This window comes from Squalius cephalus (genome assembly GCF_949319135.1).
Source record: "Squalius cephalus genome assembly, chromosome: 16".
Taxonomy (NCBI): domain Eukaryota; kingdom Metazoa; phylum Chordata; class Actinopteri; order Cypriniformes; family Leuciscidae; genus Squalius; species Squalius cephalus.
This window is the reverse complement of record NC_137137.1, coordinates 7538308-7560966: the sequence shown is the minus strand read 5'-3', so window position 1 is coordinate 7560966 and position 22659 is coordinate 7538308. Positions and strand designations below refer to the sequence as shown.

General features: G+C 35.5%; 2 protein-coding genes across 4 annotated transcripts in view; both read left to right on the top strand.

Annotated features, from left to right (window-relative positions):
- Positions 1 to 816: 816 nt before the first annotated feature.
- LOC307174022 (occludin) lies at positions 817 to 19129 on the top strand. 2 transcript variants are annotated; one of them, XM_079897654.1, is made up of 9 exons: positions 823 to 891; positions 1052 to 1147; positions 4577 to 5344; positions 6940 to 7101; positions 13690 to 13841; positions 16013 to 16231; positions 17994 to 18165; positions 18249 to 18290; positions 18405 to 19129. In XM_079897654.1, the coding sequence occupies exons 3-9, from the start codon at positions 4601 to 4603 to the stop codon at positions 18501 to 18503; spliced, it is 1590 nt and encodes a 529-aa protein (XP_079753780.1). In that variant the 5' UTR covers positions 823 to 891; positions 1052 to 1147; positions 4577 to 4600; the 3' UTR covers positions 18504 to 19129. The 2 variants fall into 2 exon arrangements, with proteins under 2 accessions (XP_079753779.1, XP_079753780.1); XM_079897653.1 differs by having other exon boundaries at positions 817 to 1147.
- A 966-nt stretch (positions 19130 to 20095) lies between these two features.
- The window catches only part of LOC307173839 (E3 ubiquitin-protein ligase TRIM39), a 14190-nt gene continuing 11626 nt past the window's right edge, over positions 20096 to 22659 (top strand). For both annotated transcript variants that reach the window (XM_079897349.1, XM_079897348.1), the window contains exon 1: positions 20096 to 20303. The gene's annotated coding sequence lies outside the window, so the exon portion shown is untranslated. The remainder of the gene's footprint in view (positions 20304 to 22659) is intronic.

The window sequence follows — 22659 nt, the reverse complement described above, 5'->3', positions numbered from 1 at the left end:
AAATGTTGCTCTTTAAAAATGTTGGCTACTTGAAAATGAAACTGTGTAACCTTACTTCTCAACATCAAAACCACGCTCAAACGTCACCAACACTAGGAGCTTTAATAGTTAACTTATATATAACCTGATTATTTACATAATGTCAAAGAAAATTAATAGAATGGCGTCGAACGGGATGGAAATAAACAGCTGAAGTTGGTTAATGGGCAGTGAATTATCTTAGCCATTGGACCGTCCATTTGAAGTACATTTTTATATTTTATATTTAACTTTTCAATTGTTGATAATATCATACCAGTTTCTATAATTTTATCAGACGCGACTTAATGTGTTCATGATTCTTTTATTAAATCATAGGCCTACTTATTGATGGTTTTTTTTCTTTCTTTGTGATGTTTTGCACTTGCTTTCGCTCAACAAATGATATCACTTCTCGGAAGGTAGTGGAACAAACATACAAAAAAAAAAAAAAGAAACTAATGGAATATTTGTTTAAAAAAATAATAATTTTCGCGTTAGTTTTTAACACTTCACGTAGCCTACGTGGAAAAGAAATAGGCTACAACACCTGCTCGAACAGTGAAATTATCTAAGAAAAAAAAAACTTTGTTCACTTAATTGTGATAGTATAAAACTAAGATAATTTCGATCCAAATTAAAAAATAAACTGGGTGTTTTTGTTGTTGTTTTAATCCATAAGGAGGAAATGTTGAAATACTTCATGACAGGAATGACCCGCCCTCGCGGTTTTTGTCCAATGGGATGAAACCTGGTCTGGCTAACTGTCACGTCCCTAGATTATATCGAGTAAACTTCTTGTTCACAAGGAAGTTTATTTTCACAGCCGTTCATGCATTTCCACCCACATCTTTTTCAGGGGGCTCAGGACTGGTGAGTCCAAACAATCAGACCTCTGACACAGAGAGACAAATAAAGATGTGCTTCACTGCATGCAGGCGCAGGTGGACCAGAGAGATTTAACCGAGAGAGAGAGGAGAACTCTCGACCAACACCTTTACTTTCACCTGCTGAACCTTTTTTTATATTATAGACGTCAACAGCAGCTAAGAGCTGAATTTGAAGACGAAGAAGAATAATCTGGGATAATAATAAAAATATATTTTCATCAGAAGACAGATTCAAAAAGGTAAACAGTTTTTCTTTCTTTATTTTAGATTTTAGATAGGATATATGCTTAAAAAAATGTATCTTTATGGTTTAGATTTTAAAATATAATCTAAATATTTAGCTATTTATAAAAGCTTCTTATAAAACTGTTGTTGTCTCAATTAAATGAAACTAATTGTAGGGTGTTACAGACATGCAGCAGTTTCACGACGAGAAGCAATAAGAGGTTTTGTGATCTTTGCTCCTACTTTTTGTGTGTCTGGAGTTCATACATCATTATCTGCTTCAAAAATAACGTTACTATATTACGTTTGAGCATTAAATTATGGTAATACCATACTTTTTTTGACCCATGTAGCCTACCATGTTGTTTTTTACTTTTATACCATAGTATCATTCTACAGTAATACCATGTTTTTTGGCCATGTCATGTGGTAGTATTTAAAAACTTGTATATATACAATCACTTTACCATGGCACTGTTATAGTTTTTATGTAGGCTAAGACAACAGTTTCAGCCTAAAAATGAAAAAAGAAAAAAAAACATATATTTTTTTAACCTTCTCACCTGTTGTTGGTCATTCAAAAGATCCATTAATGAATCATTAAATCAAACCTGTGCCGGGATGGTAAATAAGAAAGGATTCTCTTGAGGACACCTGATCCTTACAACTGTATGTGCCTGCGTAGGCACCCCCTCTCAGACACTGAAGCTCTTGTGTTTTTCTTTCCAAACCTCTCTTTTTTTACCTCAGGCCTTTATTACCATGGTAACCATGCGCAGACAGAGTGCAGCCTTGACTTTTTGCTATAACAAAGGAGAGAAGTTGGGGGAGGCTGGGTAGTAGGTGAACACATAGTAACCAGGCAAACCAAATGGCTTATCTAGGCCTTTGCCAAGTTCTGAAAGTGTTGTATGCATTCTTCTGTTGTTTTCCACACTACAGGAGATACTAAGACAGAAGACTTTTAAAGGGGTAATTTACCCAAAAATTAAAGTTCTGTGTTTAATTACTCACCCTCATGTTGTTCCAAAGCCGTAAGACTTTCGTTCATCTTCGAAACACAAATGAAGATCTTTTTGATGAAATCTGTGAGATCTGTCCCTTCATTGACAGCTACACAACTACCACTTCGAAGCTTCAAAATGTTCATAAAGAGATAAAACTGTTCGCTGATCATTGAATGTTTATATATGAATAAAAGCCTAAATTAAATCTGCTCATCTTATAAAGCGATCGAGTCTCTTTGGAAATTTTGGACTAAACCGCTCAATTCATATGGTTTTACAATCTCTTTATGAACTTTATGAAGCGTCAAAGTGTCAGTTGCGTAGCTGTCAATGGAGGGACAGAAATCTCTCAGATTTCATTAAAAAGATCTTCATATGTGTTTCGAATATTTGATTTGTGTTTGGAACGACATTAGGGGCAGTAATTAATGACAGAACTTTCATTTTTGGGTGAACTAACCATTTAAATAAAATATAAATATATTATATTGAAGTCAGTAAAATCATGACATTACAATTTATAACATAAGGCATTATACATTTAGAAAACAATACTTTCATATCACATCTACAAATAAAACAAAAGGTATAGCAAGAATTTGTTGTGTTATATTAAAACTGAGTATTTGAGTAAGTATTGTTTCGAACGCAAAATATCTCACTGTAGATTGCACTGTATTTAATTAGAAATATGTATCTATCTATGGTAACATGAAACTACAACTAACATTCGACCATAATATAATATAACCTCCGATTATTAGACATATTGTAAGTCCTGTTTTGTCTAGTTTTGCCCTGTTTTTGACCTCATCCCTAGACCATATGATCTGAAATTAAACAAACGGCATATTTGGCAGGAATTGAAATCTGTGCATTTCAAAGTCAGTGCTGGACAATGGTTGAGATTGAGTTGATCTCCCACGGTCGGGCCTGTAAACAGTGGCTTTGTGTGGACAGACTCTGATCCCTGGTGCCGATGTCTCCACTCTACTCTCTGTTGTTACCTCACACTGATAAACAGCACAGTTATTTCAGCACTGTGATTTCACGGCTTGTGGTTTTGGGTAACGTCATTTTGGCCTGTCCATTAATTGATGTCACTGACGACGTGCTGACCAAAGACATTTAAAGGGACAGTTCTCCTTTAAATGATAATTCTGTCATTGTTTACTCACACTCGTTTTGTTTCAAACCCGTATGTGGTTATTTGTCATTTTTTCCAGAGTACACAATAGGATAATTACTGTCCATAGTGACCATGTCCGTCATTTCTGTCAAAAATAATAAGAATTATATTCAGAAAGGATGATATATTATATTCAGCATTAATTTGATCAATGTTATAAAACATTTCTGTAAAATAAATTGTTCTTTTGAACTTTTGAACAGCACAAATTTTTTAACAAGAAATGTTTCTTGAGCAAATCAGCATATCAGAATGATTTCTGAAGGATCATGTGACACTGAAGACTGGAGTAATGATGCTGAAAATTCAGCTTTACATCACAGGAATAAATTACATTTTAATATATATTTAAATAGAAAACAGTTCATTTAAATTGTAATAACATTAAACAATATTGCAGTTTTTACTGTATTATTGGTCAAATAAATGCAGCCTTGGTGAGCATAAAAAAAAAACATTTTAAAAATCATACTGGCCCCAAACTTTAATACATTCTTGTGTAATGTAACTTTATATAATTTATAAAATAAGAATATAATTAAAATTAGGGCTGTCAAACGATTAATCGCGATTAATCGCATCCAAAATAAAAGTTTGTTTTTACATAATATATGTGTGTGTACGGTGTATAATTATTTTCTATATATAAATACACACACATGCATGTATATATTTAAGAAATATTTGCATGTATATACTGTGTATATATATTTATATTATATATAATTTATATTATATATAAATATTTTATATATAAATAACACATTTTTCTTAAATATATATGCATGTGTGTGTATTTATATATAGAAAATAATTATACTCCATACACACACATATATTATGTAAACACAAACTTTTATTTTGGATGCGATTAATCGCGATTAATCGTTTGACAGCCCTAAATTAAATATAATTTAAGTTGTCAGATATTATAAAATGATTTATTTATTATTTGTTTTTTTTATTTCTATTATTTTTTTAAGGAGTTTCCATGGACTCTTTTCAGTTAATAATTACTTAAATTTCAATCTGTTCTTTACACAAATCTATTGTACGCCTTAGACTGGAATATAGTGTATTGTTTGAATTAGGCCTTTTATGGTGTTTTTTTTTTTGTCTTAAACAGTAAATTAATAACCTAATATTAATTTAATCAATCATTTCTGCAAGCAAACAGAAAATCTGCAATAAGCTTGCAATACCTGAGTGATGCTATTCATATTGACTCTTTCAATTGCTTCTTTTAGCAAGTCATTGGTCATCACTGAGAGATGTTTGAGAAACAACCCTACGATAGTCCCCCGATGTACACTCCTCCTTCCAATGGCTTTGGACCACCGGGTAGCTTCCATGACCCACGGAGTGAATTTGATCCCTACCCTCCACCCCCAGGATCCTACTATATTGGCGAGGAGGTACCACAGCATTTCTACAAGTGGTTCTCCCCTCCGGGAATTGTAAAGATTATGATAGGGACAGTTATAATCCTCTGTCTAGGAATCTTCGCCTGCGTGGCCTCGACTCTGGTTTGGGACATGCAGTACGGATTAGGTTACGGATCTGGATATTCTGGATATGGAGGTGGGTACGGATACGGAAGCTACGGATATGGAAGTGGTGGATATGGAAGTGGTGGATATGGTTACGGAAGCTACAATTCTTACCCGACTCCTTACTCGGCAAAGACCAGCATGATCGCCGTCGCTGCCATAAACTTCATCATCGCTTTGGGATTCTTTGCAGCCAGCTTCTCCAAAACAAACACGTTCCGCAGCAGGAAGTTCTATCTGGTGGTTCTTATTGTCAGTTCCATAATGGCAGTGATTCAGGGCATTATAAACATTGTGTACATTGTAGGAGTGAACCCAATGGCCCAAAGCTCCACCAGCTCGTACTACAACCCCATGATAATGATGTGTCAGAACCTCTACGGAAGCAGTGTGACAGGAATGGGGGCCGGCTTTCCTGTCTATAACCAGTACTTGTACCACTACTGCTACGTGGACCCTCAGGAGGTACCATTTAAAGTTACAGGATGTTTAGAAATGTCTTTATTTAATTTGTTTTTTCTTTATAGTCTATAATCAAAGGATTACAACAGACCATAACTTGTCCCTTATTGTGTAAAATCTGACAGGAAGTGCATGTACACCTACAATGGAAGCCTGATCAAACCCTAACATTGCATTTTGAAGTGCAATCTGTAGTACACTGTAAAAAAATATTTTTCAAACTTCGAAGTTTCAGTCTTTCTTCTTCAAAATTTCATGTTTAATTCAATGCTACTTGCCGATTCTTTGTAATTAATTGTGAAATTTCCTTGCAACTTGTGAAAAGTGCATCTACATAAGTCTATTTAGGTTGATTTAGTGATGTTAAATAGTATATCTGTTATCATTCACTCACCCTCATGTCGTTCCAAACCCATAAGCCTTTCGTTCATCTTCAAAACAGAAATGAAGGTATTTTTAATGAAACCTGCTAGATTTGAAAGTCCATGTAAACCAATCTCTGTCTCTGACGAAAGAAATCCATATGAATCGAGCACTTTAATCCAAGTTAATCCAAGAGATACGATCACTTTATATGATGAGAAGTTAATTCAGGCTTTTATTCACATATAAACATTGATCAACGCACATACATAGAGCACATCAAATATGGTAAATGGAAGCTCAAACTTGCTTAATTGTTTGCGAAATGAAAGTATAATGGATTTGGAATGACATTGGTGAGTAATTGATGACTTTTTTTTTTTTTTTTTTGTATGAACTATCATTTAAGTGTACAAAATGGAATCGATAGATTAATTAAATAAATAAATAGATTTATATAGATTAAATAGATTCAATTAATTTAGTTGTTTAATTTAAGCACATTTTTTCATAAGTATAACCATAAATAAAAGTAGTCTTTCCTCAAAACAACTTCTTTTTTTTTTTTTGAGAACAGTTACACCTCAAATAAATAAAATGTACATTTTAATGGAAAATCCAAATGCTTTAAAAAATATTAATTGGGCTTCTATTGTAAGTGCATTACTGTAAACACGTTTTCTGTTCATTTTTGCAAGCTAAGAAACAAATTGATTCAGTGAAGAGTCAAATTAATTGTGTATAGTATGTAGTTGTTAATAACCCAGAACTATTATTTTAACATAGAATATTTAATTATAAGAGGGAGGTGATTATTAAGATAATACTTATAGTATACTAAATTATTATGATAACACTTTACAATAAGGTTTCATTAGTTAACATGAACTATAATGAACAGCACTTCTAAAGAATTTATTAATCTTTGTTAATGTTAATTTCAACATTTACTAATAACACTATTAAAATCAAAAGTAGTATTTTAACATTAGCTAATGCACTGTGAACTAACTTGAACAAACAATGATCAACTGTATTTGTATTAACTAACGTTAACAAAGATTAACAAATACAGTAACAAATGTATTGCTCATGGTTAGTTCATGTTAGTTAATACATTGACTTATGTTAACAAATGAAACCTTATTGTAAAGTGTTACCATTATTTTAGCTTAGTATGATAAAAAACATTTCTGTATGCATTGGACTTAACGATACAATTTCATCTTTCTCAGGCAGTTGCAATGGTTTGTGGGTTCATGGTTGTGGTGGCACTGGCTGTGGCGGCCTTCTTCTCCTATAGAACCAGAAGTAAAATCTGGCACTACGGGAAGCCAAACATCTACTGGGACCGACCACTGATGGGAGGAACCGAGGGCAGAGATGTGGAGGATTGGGTGAGTTTCCATATTACCACTTAGTCTTCTAGGCTGAGACGTGCTGCATGAACGAAGATTCACATGGTCACTAATTAAATGGCACACCCAGATCAAAGTGGCATGAAGTGTCTTGCCTAAGCTGATGAAAATGAAAGGCTAGTGTCAGGCTTATTGCTAGTCTCTAAACTTAAAGCAAACAGTATCCAATACATTTCAATATGCAAGTTAAAGGCTCCAGCATCCCTGTGACCATACATAGGACAAGCGGTTTAATTCTGCTAAATTGTTTGTCATAGTCAATCAAGACCTTTTGTTTAGGTATGGGAGTGGTTTAAAGGCTTCAAAACACCTTTAATAGTTTCAGTGGCCTGTGTGACACTGGTGATAATTCAGTCACGAGGTTGAATGAATTGCTGATACGGTCTGTTTGTTAACGGCCAGCCTAGTTTCGTTGTGATTGATCATTAACCAAACTGAAAGAGTCGAGTAGCTTTTAACTTCTTGGGACTGTGAACTGTTAAACGTTTGTAATACCCAGACGGTTTGGAAGCATACTTGAATTAGTATATTTGTTTGCAATTCATTGAATAAATGAAATGTTGACGTATACACATATTTATTAGAAGTATTTTTAATGGCCAATATTGATGGAGATATTTAAAGAGTGTGGCAGTTTCATATTAAAAATGTATTTCGTTTAAACCTTGAAATTCCAAAATACATTACAAAATATACTTCAAGGAGTAGCAGGAACATACATTTACAATCTTAAAATACATTTTGGGTAACTGCAATCTATCTAGATTGAAAACATATTTATAAAAATATTTAAAATGGATAAAAAATAATAGATGTAAAGTAGCAAAAACAGATTTATTCATGTACATATTTTTTGCCATTTCTTTCTGTCAAAGATTTCTGAAATTGGATGAATACTCATTTACATTGTAGGTCCTGTAACTAACAAAACTGTTAATCAGCTATGCAAGACTTGTTATCATCTAATGCTGATTATTTTAAAAATAGCAAAATGTATCATACTAGCCAGAATATAGTTGTCACACTGTGGTTTCCTCAGTAACAGACTGAAGACTCTGATTATAGATACAAACTCAAACTTTAATAATAGTGATCTGGAACAAGCTGACAGGCAGGGAAAACACACATACACGCAACGGAGATCGGACAAAGACTGAAAGAAGGGGTGCATCTTAAAAAAACGAGATAACTAATCATACACAGCTGGGACAAATTAACTCATAATGATAGTAACCGTAGAAGGTGGGAAAAGAACAAAGGAAAACAGGAACCAATCAAAACACAAACTGAAGCTCCCAAACATGAACTGACACGTGACAATAGTAACGTAGATTTGCATTGTATCTACATTTTTATTTGTGTTACAGAACGGTGTTTCAGTGATACATTACATTTTGTGCTGTGTAAAAGAGTCATGTTTTGTGTATGTGTGCATCACACATTAGCATTGCATGACTCATTGTGACTCTTGAAAAAGAGGAGCAATTCAAGCAATAAAGTTTATTTAAAAAACAGGCTTTTTTTACTTTAATTTAATTGTCATCAAATTAAAGTCTGATTACTGTGAGAACAAAGCTCATCATAGCGAACAAAAACAACAAATGAGATCTTAAAAAGGACCTATTATGCTTTCTTACATTTTCATCTTTCTTTAGTGTCTAATGTTGCTGTTTGAAGAATGTCTGCAATGTTACAAAGCACAATGTCACTCCTAAGGGAGTTATTCTCTTCACCCAGTAAGCACTGTGTCTGAACTCCCTGAAACACCTCGATTGCAGTCTTGAGTTCACATCACAATATTCCTCAATTAAATAATTCCCATCTAAGGCATACGCAGGTTGAGTAGTGTGCTGAAACTCACAGTTATGGCAAGGGCCAAGGGGCGGAACATTTCAGAAAAACATTCAAAGCGGTTGACCAATCACAACACACTGGTCCAAATCAGAGCACAATGCGCTTTCCGGAAGACAGGGCTTCATAGAGACTGGAAATTAACAGGGATGCATTTCCCAAAAGCATTGTAAGCCTAAGGGTACATTTATACAACCCTGTTTTCAACTAAAAATGGAAAACTTTTTATGCATTATGGGCGTTCATTGACACAACAACAGCGTTTTGGGGGCCTGAAAATGCAAAATTTTAAAAATGAGATTCAAGGTTCAAGTTTTTGATAACGATACCGACCGTTATTGTCTTCGTGTAAAACGCAAATGTATGAAAGAGGTGACGTCATGTGCATCACGTGTTGTCTATAGGTGCGTAGTGTTCCTTTACAAAGTGACATCGCCAACTACTGGCCTGGCATGAATAATACAGTGTTTTTAGTCGTTTTCGGTGATTTGTGTGAAAAGGGATTGTTTTGACAACTTTGTCGTCCTTTGCTGAAAACGCAAAAATAAAAAAACTCTTCGCTTTTAGTTAGGGCTGTCAAAAGATTAATCGCGATTAATCGCATCCAAAATAAAAGTTTGTGTTTACATAATATATGTGTGTGTACTGTGTATAATTATTTTGTATATATAAATACACACACATGCATGTATATATTTAAGAAATATTTGCATACATGTACTGTATATATATTTATATAGTTTATATTATATATATAAATATAATTTTTTTTATATATAAATAACACATTTTTCTTAAATATATACATGCATGTGTGTGTATTTATATATACAAATTTAATTATACACAGTACACACACATATATTATTAAAAACAAACTTTTATTTTGGATGCGATTAATCGCGATTAATCTTTTGACAGCCCTACTTTTAGTACATCGTTGTTGTGTAAACATACCCTAAGTAGATAGTAGAACCTTTGCCAACCTTCGATCAACTTAGCTCACGATGCTTTTGACAAACACAGCCCAGATGAAGCAACGTCAAATATAACATTTAAGCATGAAAACCTTTTCTAGGAGACCCCAAAAGGGTGTAATGTGGCATCTTTAATTGTTTTTCCTAGACAGATTAAATGGAGAGCTAATTGCTCCTCAGATTGTCTCTCGAGACCCTAGAAAAATGTGCCTCCTTTAGCATTTCAGAAGAGATCACACTGTGCTCACTGCTCAGATTTACCAAGATACCAAAGTCTGCAATAAAAAGTCTGAGATCTGAGATCAAATTGAAACTTTTCTCATTACATTTCCAAAACCGTCCATAATTCTAAAGCTCTATACTAACGCAGGCTAAAATGGCCTCATTTGTTTCTATTTTACTTATTATTGTTTGAATTTTAGGAGAAATGTCTAAGACAAAGTTGCTACGCTCTATAACTGAAAATCCTCCTGAGCTATAAATGAGCTAGCCTGGCTCCGCCCTCCTGCGTACTTCCGCTCAATTTTATTTCCCTTCAGTACTACATCTGGGATTGTGGTGTATTCTTTGGTTTTCTCCGATCATTTTTTTACCGGTCCAATCAGCGAACAGAGGGAGTGGCTGAGAACGATGACGTTGAGGGCGTGCACTAGTTTGAGTATAGGGTTACGTCCATAGATATCATATAAAGGCTAGATGTCTCGTCCGCGCTGCTGGCCAATGGAGCTCGACATCCGCACACGGCGGCCATCTTACGACAGGATGCTCGCTCACTCATAACATGGTGCATGTACTTTTAAATAACCATAACTTGCTCAATTTTCTACCGATTTTCAAACGGTTTGGTTTGTTATAAACGTCAGAGATGTAGCTATTATACTGCATACATATGAATAATTATGTTCAAAATGTTTAAGCATTCAGAATTATAGCCACGTTAATAACGTTTGTAAGAAACCAAACCGTTTGTAAATCTGTCCAGATTTCAGCGAGATAAGAGGATTTGTGTGCGTGCTGATCACTCACCTTAATTCACAGAGCCCTGTCCTAAGATGGCCGCCGGTGATGCCGGAAGTGACTCCGCCTTAAGACATCTAGCCTTTATATGATATCTATGGTTACGTCACGACCAAACGTTAGCGATTGGTTATGGCAGATCCAGAGTGACTCTGGGCAGATCCAATAGTTTTAAACTTCAACAGAGTACCCGCCTACAAGGAAGTTAACGCTTGTCAATGGAGAGAGGCCAGACTCTCTGTACAAATGAAATGTACGAGAGTCTGGTAGAACCAGGCTATAAATGAGCAACTTCTAAGCAATAAATCTTTCGTCCAGTCTGCAGGTTGTTAATGAACCTGTAGCTGCTAGTAGAGGCTCCGTTCCAAGTCCATTGGAAACATAATTACTACCATCATGAGACTGGTCTGCCTCTCTCTCTGCCCTGGTGCTTTCAGTAGATCTATGAGATCTGACAGCGTCCCACACACTCCCTTTGAATACCTTTCTCTCCTTGCCTTTCTATCTCTCCTTCACTTTTTTTCTGGTGCGAAAGGAGGTCACGAGCATGAAACGACCCTCTTTTTTTCTCAAGCATTCTTTCCCTGCTTATGTAGCGTGATCACGGATCAGTGGTTGCAGTAGCTCATGCAGGGAAAGCATTGTTGGAATTCCTGGATGACTTGGGCTCTTCTATACAGTGGCTTTTCCCATTCTCCCCAGCTGCAAGGAAACGCTCCTCCACCCTCTTTCCTGCTGCGTCCTCCCTCCAAACACACACAAACATACATTCACATACAACCTCTCCAGAACAAGACAAACAATCCCTCCGACACATACACCTGCTTTCATTGTTATAGCAGTGTACTGCTCGGAAAAGTTTTTCCTTATATAAACATATCCACTCCTTTTTACACCTTTGTATTTTAGAAACAAATATTATAAATAAGGAGTTTTTTTGACACTCATATTGTACCAGAAGTCATAACTATTGGCATTGTGTGTTTGTCACAAAACGCACATGTCGAGAACATCCTCTGAAATCAAACTTAAACAGGAAGCACTTTTGCTTCTTATTCGCTGCGGACTTTCCTGTACGTTAGCAGAAGGAAAATAAAGTCTAAACAATGGATCCAAAATGGTTTCTGTGTTTGTATAATGTTCTGCACAGAATTCAGTTTTAAAAAACTGCATTCAAGACAGATTTATGATTTAATAATTGAGTTTTACATTATAGCAATATACATAACATCCTTATAGGTAGGCATACGCTTATACAAATAAAACTGGGGCCGTATTCACAAAGCATTTTATCTTACCACTAGGAGTACTCCTAAATCGCACTAAAAGATTTTAGCTAGGAGTTTTCTCTTAAAAGTTATTCACAACGCCTTTCAGACCTACTCTTAGTAAAGAAAAATGACAACTCCTAAACTAAGAGTGAGTCTTCGTTGCTATGGATGACGTCATTACTCATGCACGAGCTTGACTGAAGTGACCACTTTGATTGGCTGATGATTGTAACGCGGGAATGATTCCAAACACCTCCCCTACGATGATGAGTGACAGGTGACAGGTCTGAGAATGCGTGCGCTACACAAGTAGTGCGAAGGACGGAAGATGATGAATAACTGAATAAATAGCCTAAATGAATAAAGAGTAAGGCAAAACAGCCTAGTAGCCTAATGAAACATATGGATTGATGCAATATCTTTGCAACATTATTGAATTAATCTGTCACTATATGCCTCTGCCTACGTTTGCAAAGAGAAGAACATTTTAATTTGATTCACAATGATACGTTACAATTAGTTTACATGCAATGAGTAGCCTAGTTTTGGTTGTTGTTGGTGGCGTTATTGCATCCCTAGTTATGCCTACAATGTAAAATTGTTCCCTCGCGATTGGAAGCTCCTGTAGCCGCCGCATACGCATTTCAAAACATCGCGACATGAAATGCCACAAAAAGCGGTTTGTGAATACGTCTTAGTGAGTTAGGAGTCCTCTCGACTTCTTTTAAGCTGTCCCAGACTTAGGTGCTACTTTAAGGGCTAAAATGCTTCGTGAATTACTCTTAGTGAAAAAAATTAGGAGTCCTAAAGTTACGAGTGACACGCCCATTATTTTTTGGAGTTGCTCCTAAATTCACCAGTTAGGAGCTACTTTTAGCCTTAAAATTCTTTGTGAATACGGCCCCAGATCTTTATTTATTTTAAGTAACTTTTCCATACAGATTTTTAACAGAAAAGATGCATTAAATTGATCAAAAGTGACAGTAAAGACATTAATAATGTTACAAAAGATTTCTATTTCAAATGCTTTTCTTTTAAACTTTATACATCAAAGAATCCAAAAAAAAAAAAAAAAATGCATCATGTTTTCCACAAAAATATTAAGCAGCACACCTGTTTTCAACATTGATAATAATACGAAATCAGCATATTAGAATGATTTCTGAAGGATCATGTGACACTGAATACTTCTGAATTCATCTTCTAAAACTGATCTTTATTTATTTATTTTATTTAGCCACTTTGGATAAGAGCATATCTGCTGAATGACCTTGTATGTAGAAATATTCATGTTAATCTTAACAATCTTAATGTTGAAAAACACTGACCTTTTCCCTGTCATTATCTGAAAAAATGTCGCTTCCTGGTTTTACGCACGTCAGACTCTCTGTTCAGATATGTATTGAAGTTTGCAGACTTTGTACTAAACAGGAAGTTTGTTCCTTTTTCAGGTCAACCGTGTACAGGATGGACAGAGCGTGCAGGAGGCGTCCATTGTGTTTTCAGAGAAGATGCCTCCTGTTCTGGTTTCTGCCCCCAGTGTCGGCTCCATCCCCCTAAAGACTGGCAGCGTCTTTAGCTCTGAGACCCACACTATTAACGGGTGAGTGATCCGGCCCTGGCCTAGCTGGAGAATTTAATGCTGAGCTCCATGTAAACAGACAATATTGCATGACCCTGCTAAGGAAATTGTGCCGCTAACTTTATTGCTTAAACAGGTTTTATACCCTTAAACAGGTAACGTGTACCACAGGATACATACTATTTATTCTCTTGGAGGAGGCATAAGAAAGAATCTTTCATCCAATCCTGTTATCATTTTCATAGTTGAGTCTGTTTGGAGCATGTGGCTCACATGACTTGGTTCATATCATTTCTCGTTTTATCAATTTGACCTTAAGCCAACACGCCCGCCCATAGTTCTGGACATTCTGACTTTGTAGAAAGTAGGCATATATTAATCTTTCTTAAGCAAAAAATGCCAAACAACTCCTAATATTAATTGTGAACATTGTCTTTGTTGAAAAATAAATGTTGCTCCTGATGTTATTTAATGCATTTTGAGTCTGTATCCCCTGAGATTACGTAGTCAGATCATGGTAAGAAAAAAGGATTATCCACAGTATTGACAATGTGTCTCATGATAAACTTGGCCCCCTGTACAGGTTATTGTATTATTGCCAGGGGTGCACATAACTTTTTTTGGTCTGGTTCTCAAGGCAGCTCGGCACACTTATCCTACAAGCTGTCTTTCCTCCTGACTGCTCTTCTCTTTTCTATCTTCTTTTCTCTCGAACATGGTAGATGATGTCTTCAGGATTACTTAGAAAATTATGTTGTATCATCAATTACATTATATACTAAACATACAAGAAATGTGTATGCCGTAATTTTAGGATTCTTAGACATGTCATACATGCAGTATATTTAGCATATTACATATTTTTTTGCATCAAATAAATCGTAGATTTTTACTTTTTTATACCCTTATAGGGCAAGATATCCTGGGAGATACATCTCATAAAATCCAAACTATATCAAACATTTCAAAAAGTCCAGATGATATGAAAACGTGACATGAAATGATATATTTGCTGATCATTTTCCACTCTTGCCTGTTTAAAGGTTAAAGTCATTTGAAATTGCATTCCAGTTTTTCATACACTACTGATCAAATGTTTGGGTTTTGAAAAAATGTTTTTTAAACAAGTCTCATGGTCACCAGGGCTCAATATATTAGATAAGATAATGTTATTAGAATGAATTTTCAGCATCATTACTCCAGTCTTCAGTGTCACGTGATCCTTCAGAAATCATTCTAATATGCTGATTTGCTGCTCAAGAGCCCAAACTTTGGAACGATAGTACAGTTACTACCGATTAAAACTAGCCTGTGCTGTGGTATTTTTAGACTTTTTTTTGTGACCTTTGCTAGATGAAGTTAGGTCAGCAGTGCTATTGTGCTTTTAAATTAGTTATCTGCTCCATTAGTCTGGCTAATGGTCTGGGCCATTAGTTTCATGAAGTCAGGTTAGATTACACCAGATTTGACGTGTCTTGGCCTGAGATCAAACTAGCTGCATTTTTTAATCAGATGTTCTTTCACTATAATTTGTTTTTAAATTAAGTCTCTCCCTCCATGTCTGCCTCTGTCTTTCTCTGCGTGGCTCTATGAGCTTTGATGGTATTGATTCAATATAAATGAATGAATTCATATCCTTTTTCTATAGACAGTGTTGGCAAAGTCCCTGTTAAGATTTAACAAACAGACAATGTCTCTGTAAAAGATGATTGGCTCTTCATTTCTTTAAATAGTCAACATTTATTGGAAAACAAGCAAAGAAAATCACATTGAGGTACAATAATAAAAGCTTTTTCACTAAATACTGGTTTGGCTATACTTGTGAGGGCCATATTTTCTAAAATGTCCTCACGAACACCAATTTATTAGGTCATTTAAAGAATTCCTCAATATTTTAAATGCTTATAAATTGAGCAAATAATATTTTACTACAATATTGCCAACAGGTTTCTGTTAATGCTACATTTAAAAACAGGGTTTAATAGCCTAAATATGTGTATAGCCTATATTTTGTTTATGAATCTTTCTCATTAATCTTGTTTCTGCTCATTCAGTTCATTTATTTCCTCATAACTACACAGTTTTAAACCCCCTTTTTTCAGATTGTCATACAGTATTCTGAAGAATATTTAGATTCTTGCCTTGATTCTCTGTTCGGATACAGTAGTAACATTGTTTTTTTCCTCCCACAGTTACCCTGAGCGCTCTTTCAGCCACCCATCTCACTCTACATCCCCGTCAGGAGAATTGAGCTCCAGCCCCTCTGACCAGACCGACACCATCCGCAAACCGTCCGCCTCCAGGGGCAAGAGACGCAGGAGGAACCCTGAGCTGGACGAGTCCCAGTACGAGACTGAGTACACGACGGGAGGAGAGACGGCCAACGATTTTGATGAGGATCTATGGGCACGGTGAGGAGTTGTTGTTGGCTCAGTTTTAGTAATGCATTCCCTGGACACCGCAATTAAGTTTTTAGGAGAGAATCATCTCTGCCACGCATGTCCACATGCTAACATAATAGACAAATTTTGGGTTATAGGGTCAAAGGCTGTTGCAAACTTGTGCATGTTTACATGTGTTGTTTGGTTTGCTCTGATGAGTTAAAAAAACAGACCATGTTGGATCATGAAAGGAAAATCTCTTAGCATTTTACATTTAACAGCATTTATTGACATTTGTTAATGTAAGTTTAATGTTCATTTTAGTTCACTGATGTTAACAGATGCAACTTTTAATCTAAAAAAAATGTATTGGTGAACGTTGAGATTAACATGAACTAAAGGCCCGTTCACACCAAGGACGATAACTATAAAGATAACGATAAAGATATAATTCTAAAAATCGTTCTCCATATTAAAGAATAACAGAGTTCACACCACAACTATAACGATAAAGATATGAGGAACGATATCGTTGGGATCACTTTCAGAACGATTTTTTTCCAGCTGTCGAACGATAAAACACTGACAGCCAATCAGAGTCCATTCTAATTTAAAGGTCTCGCGCATTTAAAATGGATCTGGATCATCCGGGCGCGCGCGTGCTTAGAATAAAAAGACCGTTATCTGTCGTTGGTGTGGACGCATATATAGTTATCTTTATCGTTATCTTTATAGTTATCGTGCTTGGTGTGAACGGGCCTTAAGATTACTAAATGTAGAAGTAGAAACTATTTTCATTGGTAGTTCATGTTAACTAATGTTAATAAATAAAAACCTCTTTTTGTAAAGTGTTACCCAATATAAAATAATTGTATTCACTGCATTATGGCTAATTCTAGCCATATTTTCTCATTAGCTTGCTTTTTTTCTCTCTTTAGTTTTTTTTTACACTAATGAAGAATATAGAGTTGAAAGTTTGGGTGGCCACATTACTCAGAGAGTAAATTTGCGCAATTTCAGCAAATACTGATATTTCATATTTGCAACATTTCTGCCAATGGTGGTATTTCACTTTAACAAAATTTCAGCGAAATATGTCACGTTAGCTAAATTTCGGCAAATAGTGGAATTTTATAAAAGGGAAATTCTGAATTTCAGAGTAGCGAATGGTGAGATTTTACATTAGCAAAATGTCTGTGATTGGTGGGATTTTACAAAAGCGAAATTTCAGCGAATGGTATTATTTCAGAATAGTGAAATTTCTTTGAATGTTGATTTTTCACTTTAGCAAAATCTTGTCAAATAGTAGGATTTTACAAAAGCGAAATTTCAGTGAATGGTAGTAATTCCACATTAGCCAAATTTTGGTGAATGGTAGTATTTTACATTAGTGAAATTTTGGTGCATGGTGGTACATTAGCAAAATGGCACAATTTCTCTGAGCAAGGGTAAATGTGTGTGCCTTTACTCTGTTAATGGTGGGTGTTTTTCTGCGTTGTGGCAAATAAAAGGCTGTCAGCTCAAACTCCACAGCAGTTAATCCATTAAATACCATCATTGTTGCCTTGATCAAAATGCTTAACTCTAGGTCGCTCCAAAGGGATTGTTGTTAAAAAAAAAAAGTGTATTTGTTTATCCATTTCTTTGGACAAATGTTTATTAAATAACTATTGACATCTTTTTTGCATTAAAGCTGAATATACATGTTCCGTAAGTGGCAGCAAGTAACATCACAACATCCATGTTCCTGTGTACTTCCATGTTAACTGCCTTCTGTTTCATTCCCAATCAGTCTGTATCCAGAGATCACGTCTGATGCCCAGCGACACGAGTATAAGAAAGAGTTTGACTCGGACCTCAGGACCTATAAGGAACTGTGTGCCGAAATGGATGACGTCAGTGATCAGCTAAACAAGCTCAGCAGAGAGCTGGACACACTTGATGAGGGAACGTCCAAGTACCAAGTGAGTGACTGAAACATTTTAGATTAAAAGTTCAACTCCCTGTTGTTCAAATGCATGACTTTCTTTTTTATCTCACGTTATAGGCTGTAGCAGAGGAATATAATCGCCTGAAAGACCTAAAACGGGTGAGTCTCGATCATAAAACTAAAGAATGACTAAACATGTGACTTGCATTCATAGTAATAGATGCTTTTTTTGATGTTAATATGAGCTCTCTTTCCCTCATTCTCTCTGCTTAGATGCCAGATTATCAAAACAAGAAGCACCAATGTCGCAAACTGCGCCACAAGCTTTTCCATATTAAACGAATAGTTAAGATCTACGACCGCGGTCAGTAATAAGCTACAGTACCAATGCTCTCCTTTTTCGACATTTTTGCATTTAACTAATCATGGGCGGCCATGACGAAGCCTTTAAATGACTGTGTGACCAAAGCTGCCCGAATCCTAAACTGCTGTAACATTGGCTTCACCCGGTGCTTATGATTAACCTGAGCCCTAAAGATGGTTGCCTTGGAAACGAGGACCTTTCAAAGTCTTTCCATTTCCTGGAACATGTTCTTTCACTGGAAACATCTGCTTGACTTCATATAGCCTGTAAAATGCCATAAAGCATTCAGATATTGTCATTCTGTTGTTTGTGTGTGATTTGGGTGTGGTTGTGAGTTCTAACCTCAAGGTCAGCTGATTACAGCGGTGCATGAGTTTGTTGCAAAAGAAATGTACTTTGGACAATCCTTTCCGACTGAGTAATTTGCACCTGCATTGACATCAATGCAGTCAGTTTCCTTGTGTATGACTGTAGGTGAGTTAAGTGTGCTTTATTGTGAATGCTTGTAATTGTCAAGGTGTAACTGTGGGTCACTGCTTGTTTTCAAGTCAGAAACCATGAAAGTTCTCGTTTCCGAGGTGTGGCAGATATTTAAACTTGGACACCATTAAAAATATTCTCTTTTCATTTTTTTTTTTTTTTTTAAACAACTGACTGCCTCTGTGAAAAGAAGATAATATTTGGAATTTTAAATCACAAAGCAAAACTGGAATTTTAAATTCAGTAGTGATAGTAAAAACAGTGCCAGTGGTACACTATGCAAATTTGTACAAATATGCAAGAATTCTGTTCATGTAGCTTTAGATGTTTATGTTGCATTTGATTCATTTGGGGCTATTGTGATTTTCACACTATTTTTGAAACAAATAATAACTGCTTATTTCTAACTAATCAAGTATCTATGCAAGATCAAATATTGAAGTTCCATTTATTTTATGTTGTTATAGACATCAAATAAGTTTTGTTCAGATGTTGTTTTTTTTACCTTTTTGTATGAAAACTGAAAAGATTTAAAAGTGACCTTTATAGGGCATTAATTTTCAGCTGTTAATGAGATAATGCTTTTTTTGTTTTTCTCATGTGCATAACAGCATTTATGTTTATCTACATATTTGTTGTCCTTTCTATTTTCAATAAAATGTTGAATTTTAAATTTGATCTGTTTTTGAAAGTATAGCTAAAGCTACAGCCAGGTTATTTACGGTGTAAAGTTTTGTTTTCATTTATTAATGCAGAACAATATGAAAATATGCAATAAATAACATCAATAGCAAAGTAGAGATGTAGTAGAGGTTACAATTTAAGGTAGCCTACTATAATGTATAGTAATTATTAACGTAATTTAAAAAGTGTAAGATTAATTGAATATCAATGTCACACATAAGATTATGTATGTATTTATTAAATAAAGTACATTTTTCAACTTAGGATATGCGTCGAATGTGTAAGAGCAAAAGGGATAAGAAATGCTAGACAACCGCGCCCTCTGCTGGATGTCTTTTAATTAGCAAGGCCAGAAAAGGCTCTCCATGAGGCACTCGCCCTAGTTCGGTAATGTTACGAAAATATACGAGGAGTCCTTCGGTTTCGTTCGGAAACTTTACGGAAATACACGATCGATGAACACTCCGCGACAAAAGGCTTTTGCTAAAGTACCAAAAAGACGCGAGCGCCAATTGGTCACCGCGAGACACGACACACTCCAATCCTGACTGCTGAGGCGAGGCCATTCGAGATGCTCAAACATGAAATGAGCTTGTGTAGAAAAACTTTCTGAGGATATTTCGAAAGGTTAAACAGAAAGGTACGTGACTTTCATCTCAGTAAAACTTCTGTCATTAGCAGCGGTGCTTCTTAATGCATTTTTATATGGGAGAACCTGCGTAAAATTATGACTGCATTGCGCTTCTCTGAGTTTGAAGAGAATTATGACGTCTTCATTTATTTATTTTTTTTTTTATTTTTTTTTAAGGATAACCTACATTCTGCGTAAACATAAGAAAAGAATGAGTTTTTATATTATTTAGTTTTTCTAAATGCTCTGATTAGAAAAACAGTACATGGTCGTGTTGATAAATGAGATGCCAAATGGTTTAAAAAATTATAATAAATTATGATAACACGTTATTGTAAGGTGACAGTTACATGTACTTATTGCAATAACAGTAAATCATGCATAATTACAAGTAACTAACCCTAAACCAAACCCTAACCGCAACTCTATAGTAAGTGCATGTAGTTAATTAATATTGCTCAGTACTTAATTGAGGAAGTACAATGTAACTACGACACCTTAAAAGAAAATGTAACCTAAATTATTATTATAATTATTATATAAAATAATAGTATTAATACAATGCAAATAAGTGATATTTCCCTTTTAATGACAACGAAAGTGTCTGCCTTCAGCAGCTTTGTAACCTTCATCCAACACCACACACTCACACTCACATTACACGCAGGGTTCCCGGTTTAATTCGCTTAAAGGATCAGTGGTGTGGCTCCTTGTGTTCGTTCACGTGGTTTGTGTGTCCGAATCTGTCAAAACCTCTAATCTGTCCCTATTCCCGGCCTGACACGTGGTGTGACACTGCCAACACTTTGCCAGGCTGAAAGCAAGTGCATAAGTGGTTGTTAGGATGTTGCCAGGCAGTTTCTTGAGTGTTATAGGCGGTTACTAGGGTGTTGCTACGTGGTTTCTTGAGTGTTCCAAGTTGTTGTTGTAATAATTAAATAATTAGGAATGGCCAAATTGGACCACTCTGTATGTTGTTAGAATGACAAAAAGGTTTCAGAAGTTACATTTTTAGTCTGGTCTAACAGCGCTCAGTGTTGCCAGATTGGAAATGTCCAAGTATCGTACCAGAAGCTCAAAATTATCGTATTTGGAAGAAAATGATCGTACACGAGCCAACGACATGAAAATGACAGACATCCCAACCTGCAAAAAGTCATTTCTGGGAGTCAAGAAATCTCCAACGGGGGGGGGGGGGGGGGAGGGTGGGAGGGGGGGGGGTTCGGTTCTGATTTGGGAGTATAGATAAAAGCCCGCCCGCACTTACAATTGATTGGTTGGGTCCTTACATGCGCTTCGTGAGGCACACTAGCACACACACGCAAGGTCTCTCGCTCCCTATCTCTCCACACTTCTTCCGGTAGACGTAGAATCCACGGCTAGATCAATGAGAAGTCCTATTACAACGACCATCATTTGAAGTGTTACAAAGTTCTGAAATTATCGTACATTATAGGATTTTTTCCATTATTGATCGTACATCGTACAGAGGTCAAAATTATCGTACAAATACGATAATTATCGTACATCTGGCAACACTGACAGCGCTTGTCAATGACAAAATGATTGAGATGGCCAATCAAATCAAAGTAGGCGGGGTTTACAGTTTACAGAAGCAAAGCGTGAATTCCAGAGAACGTTCCCTGATTGATGTAGTGCATTTTTTTAGGGCACCATGTACTGTAAATGTTAAGCTTCTTTATTAATCATGTTCATTCGCCTAAGTCAGCAGTTTTAATTCATCATAAATAAATGAAAGCAAGTTAATTAGAGCCTAAATAAAACAAGTGCATATTGCACACCAGAGGAACATGATTGTTCAGAGTATAGCTGATCATTAATTAAATTGAATGAGAGTCTGGCCGAGTTGTGTTACTGGCTCCCTAAGGATGCAAGTGCTTCTCGGTGCACCATGTAAATATACAGACTTTAAACTCCATTTATCATGTCAACTCGACAGGTATAGTTAATCATAAAAAAATGTGAGTATGCTGAAGTGGTTTCTCCTGTGTGACATTGCTTTAATGTGCCAAAACAACATAAAAATGAAGGAACTTGCCTAATTTTACTGTATTTGTGAAACATATAGTGTCAATGCTTTTTTCTCAGTGTATCTTGTAAATGTACAGACTTCTTAATTTACAGGAAACCTGTTTTATTCTTCCTTTATTCTTATTGTCAAAAAATAAAATAAAAAATAAAATACAGTTACTCTGAAAAATGCATGTTACAGTGATGTCCAGAAGTCTGAACATTGACATTTTAAACCTGGAAATAAACAGTAAGTGTTACATTTTAAAGTCACCATAAAATCAAAATTCTTTTTTTTTATGGAACATTGCACTATTTATTATGGAAGCAAAAAAAAA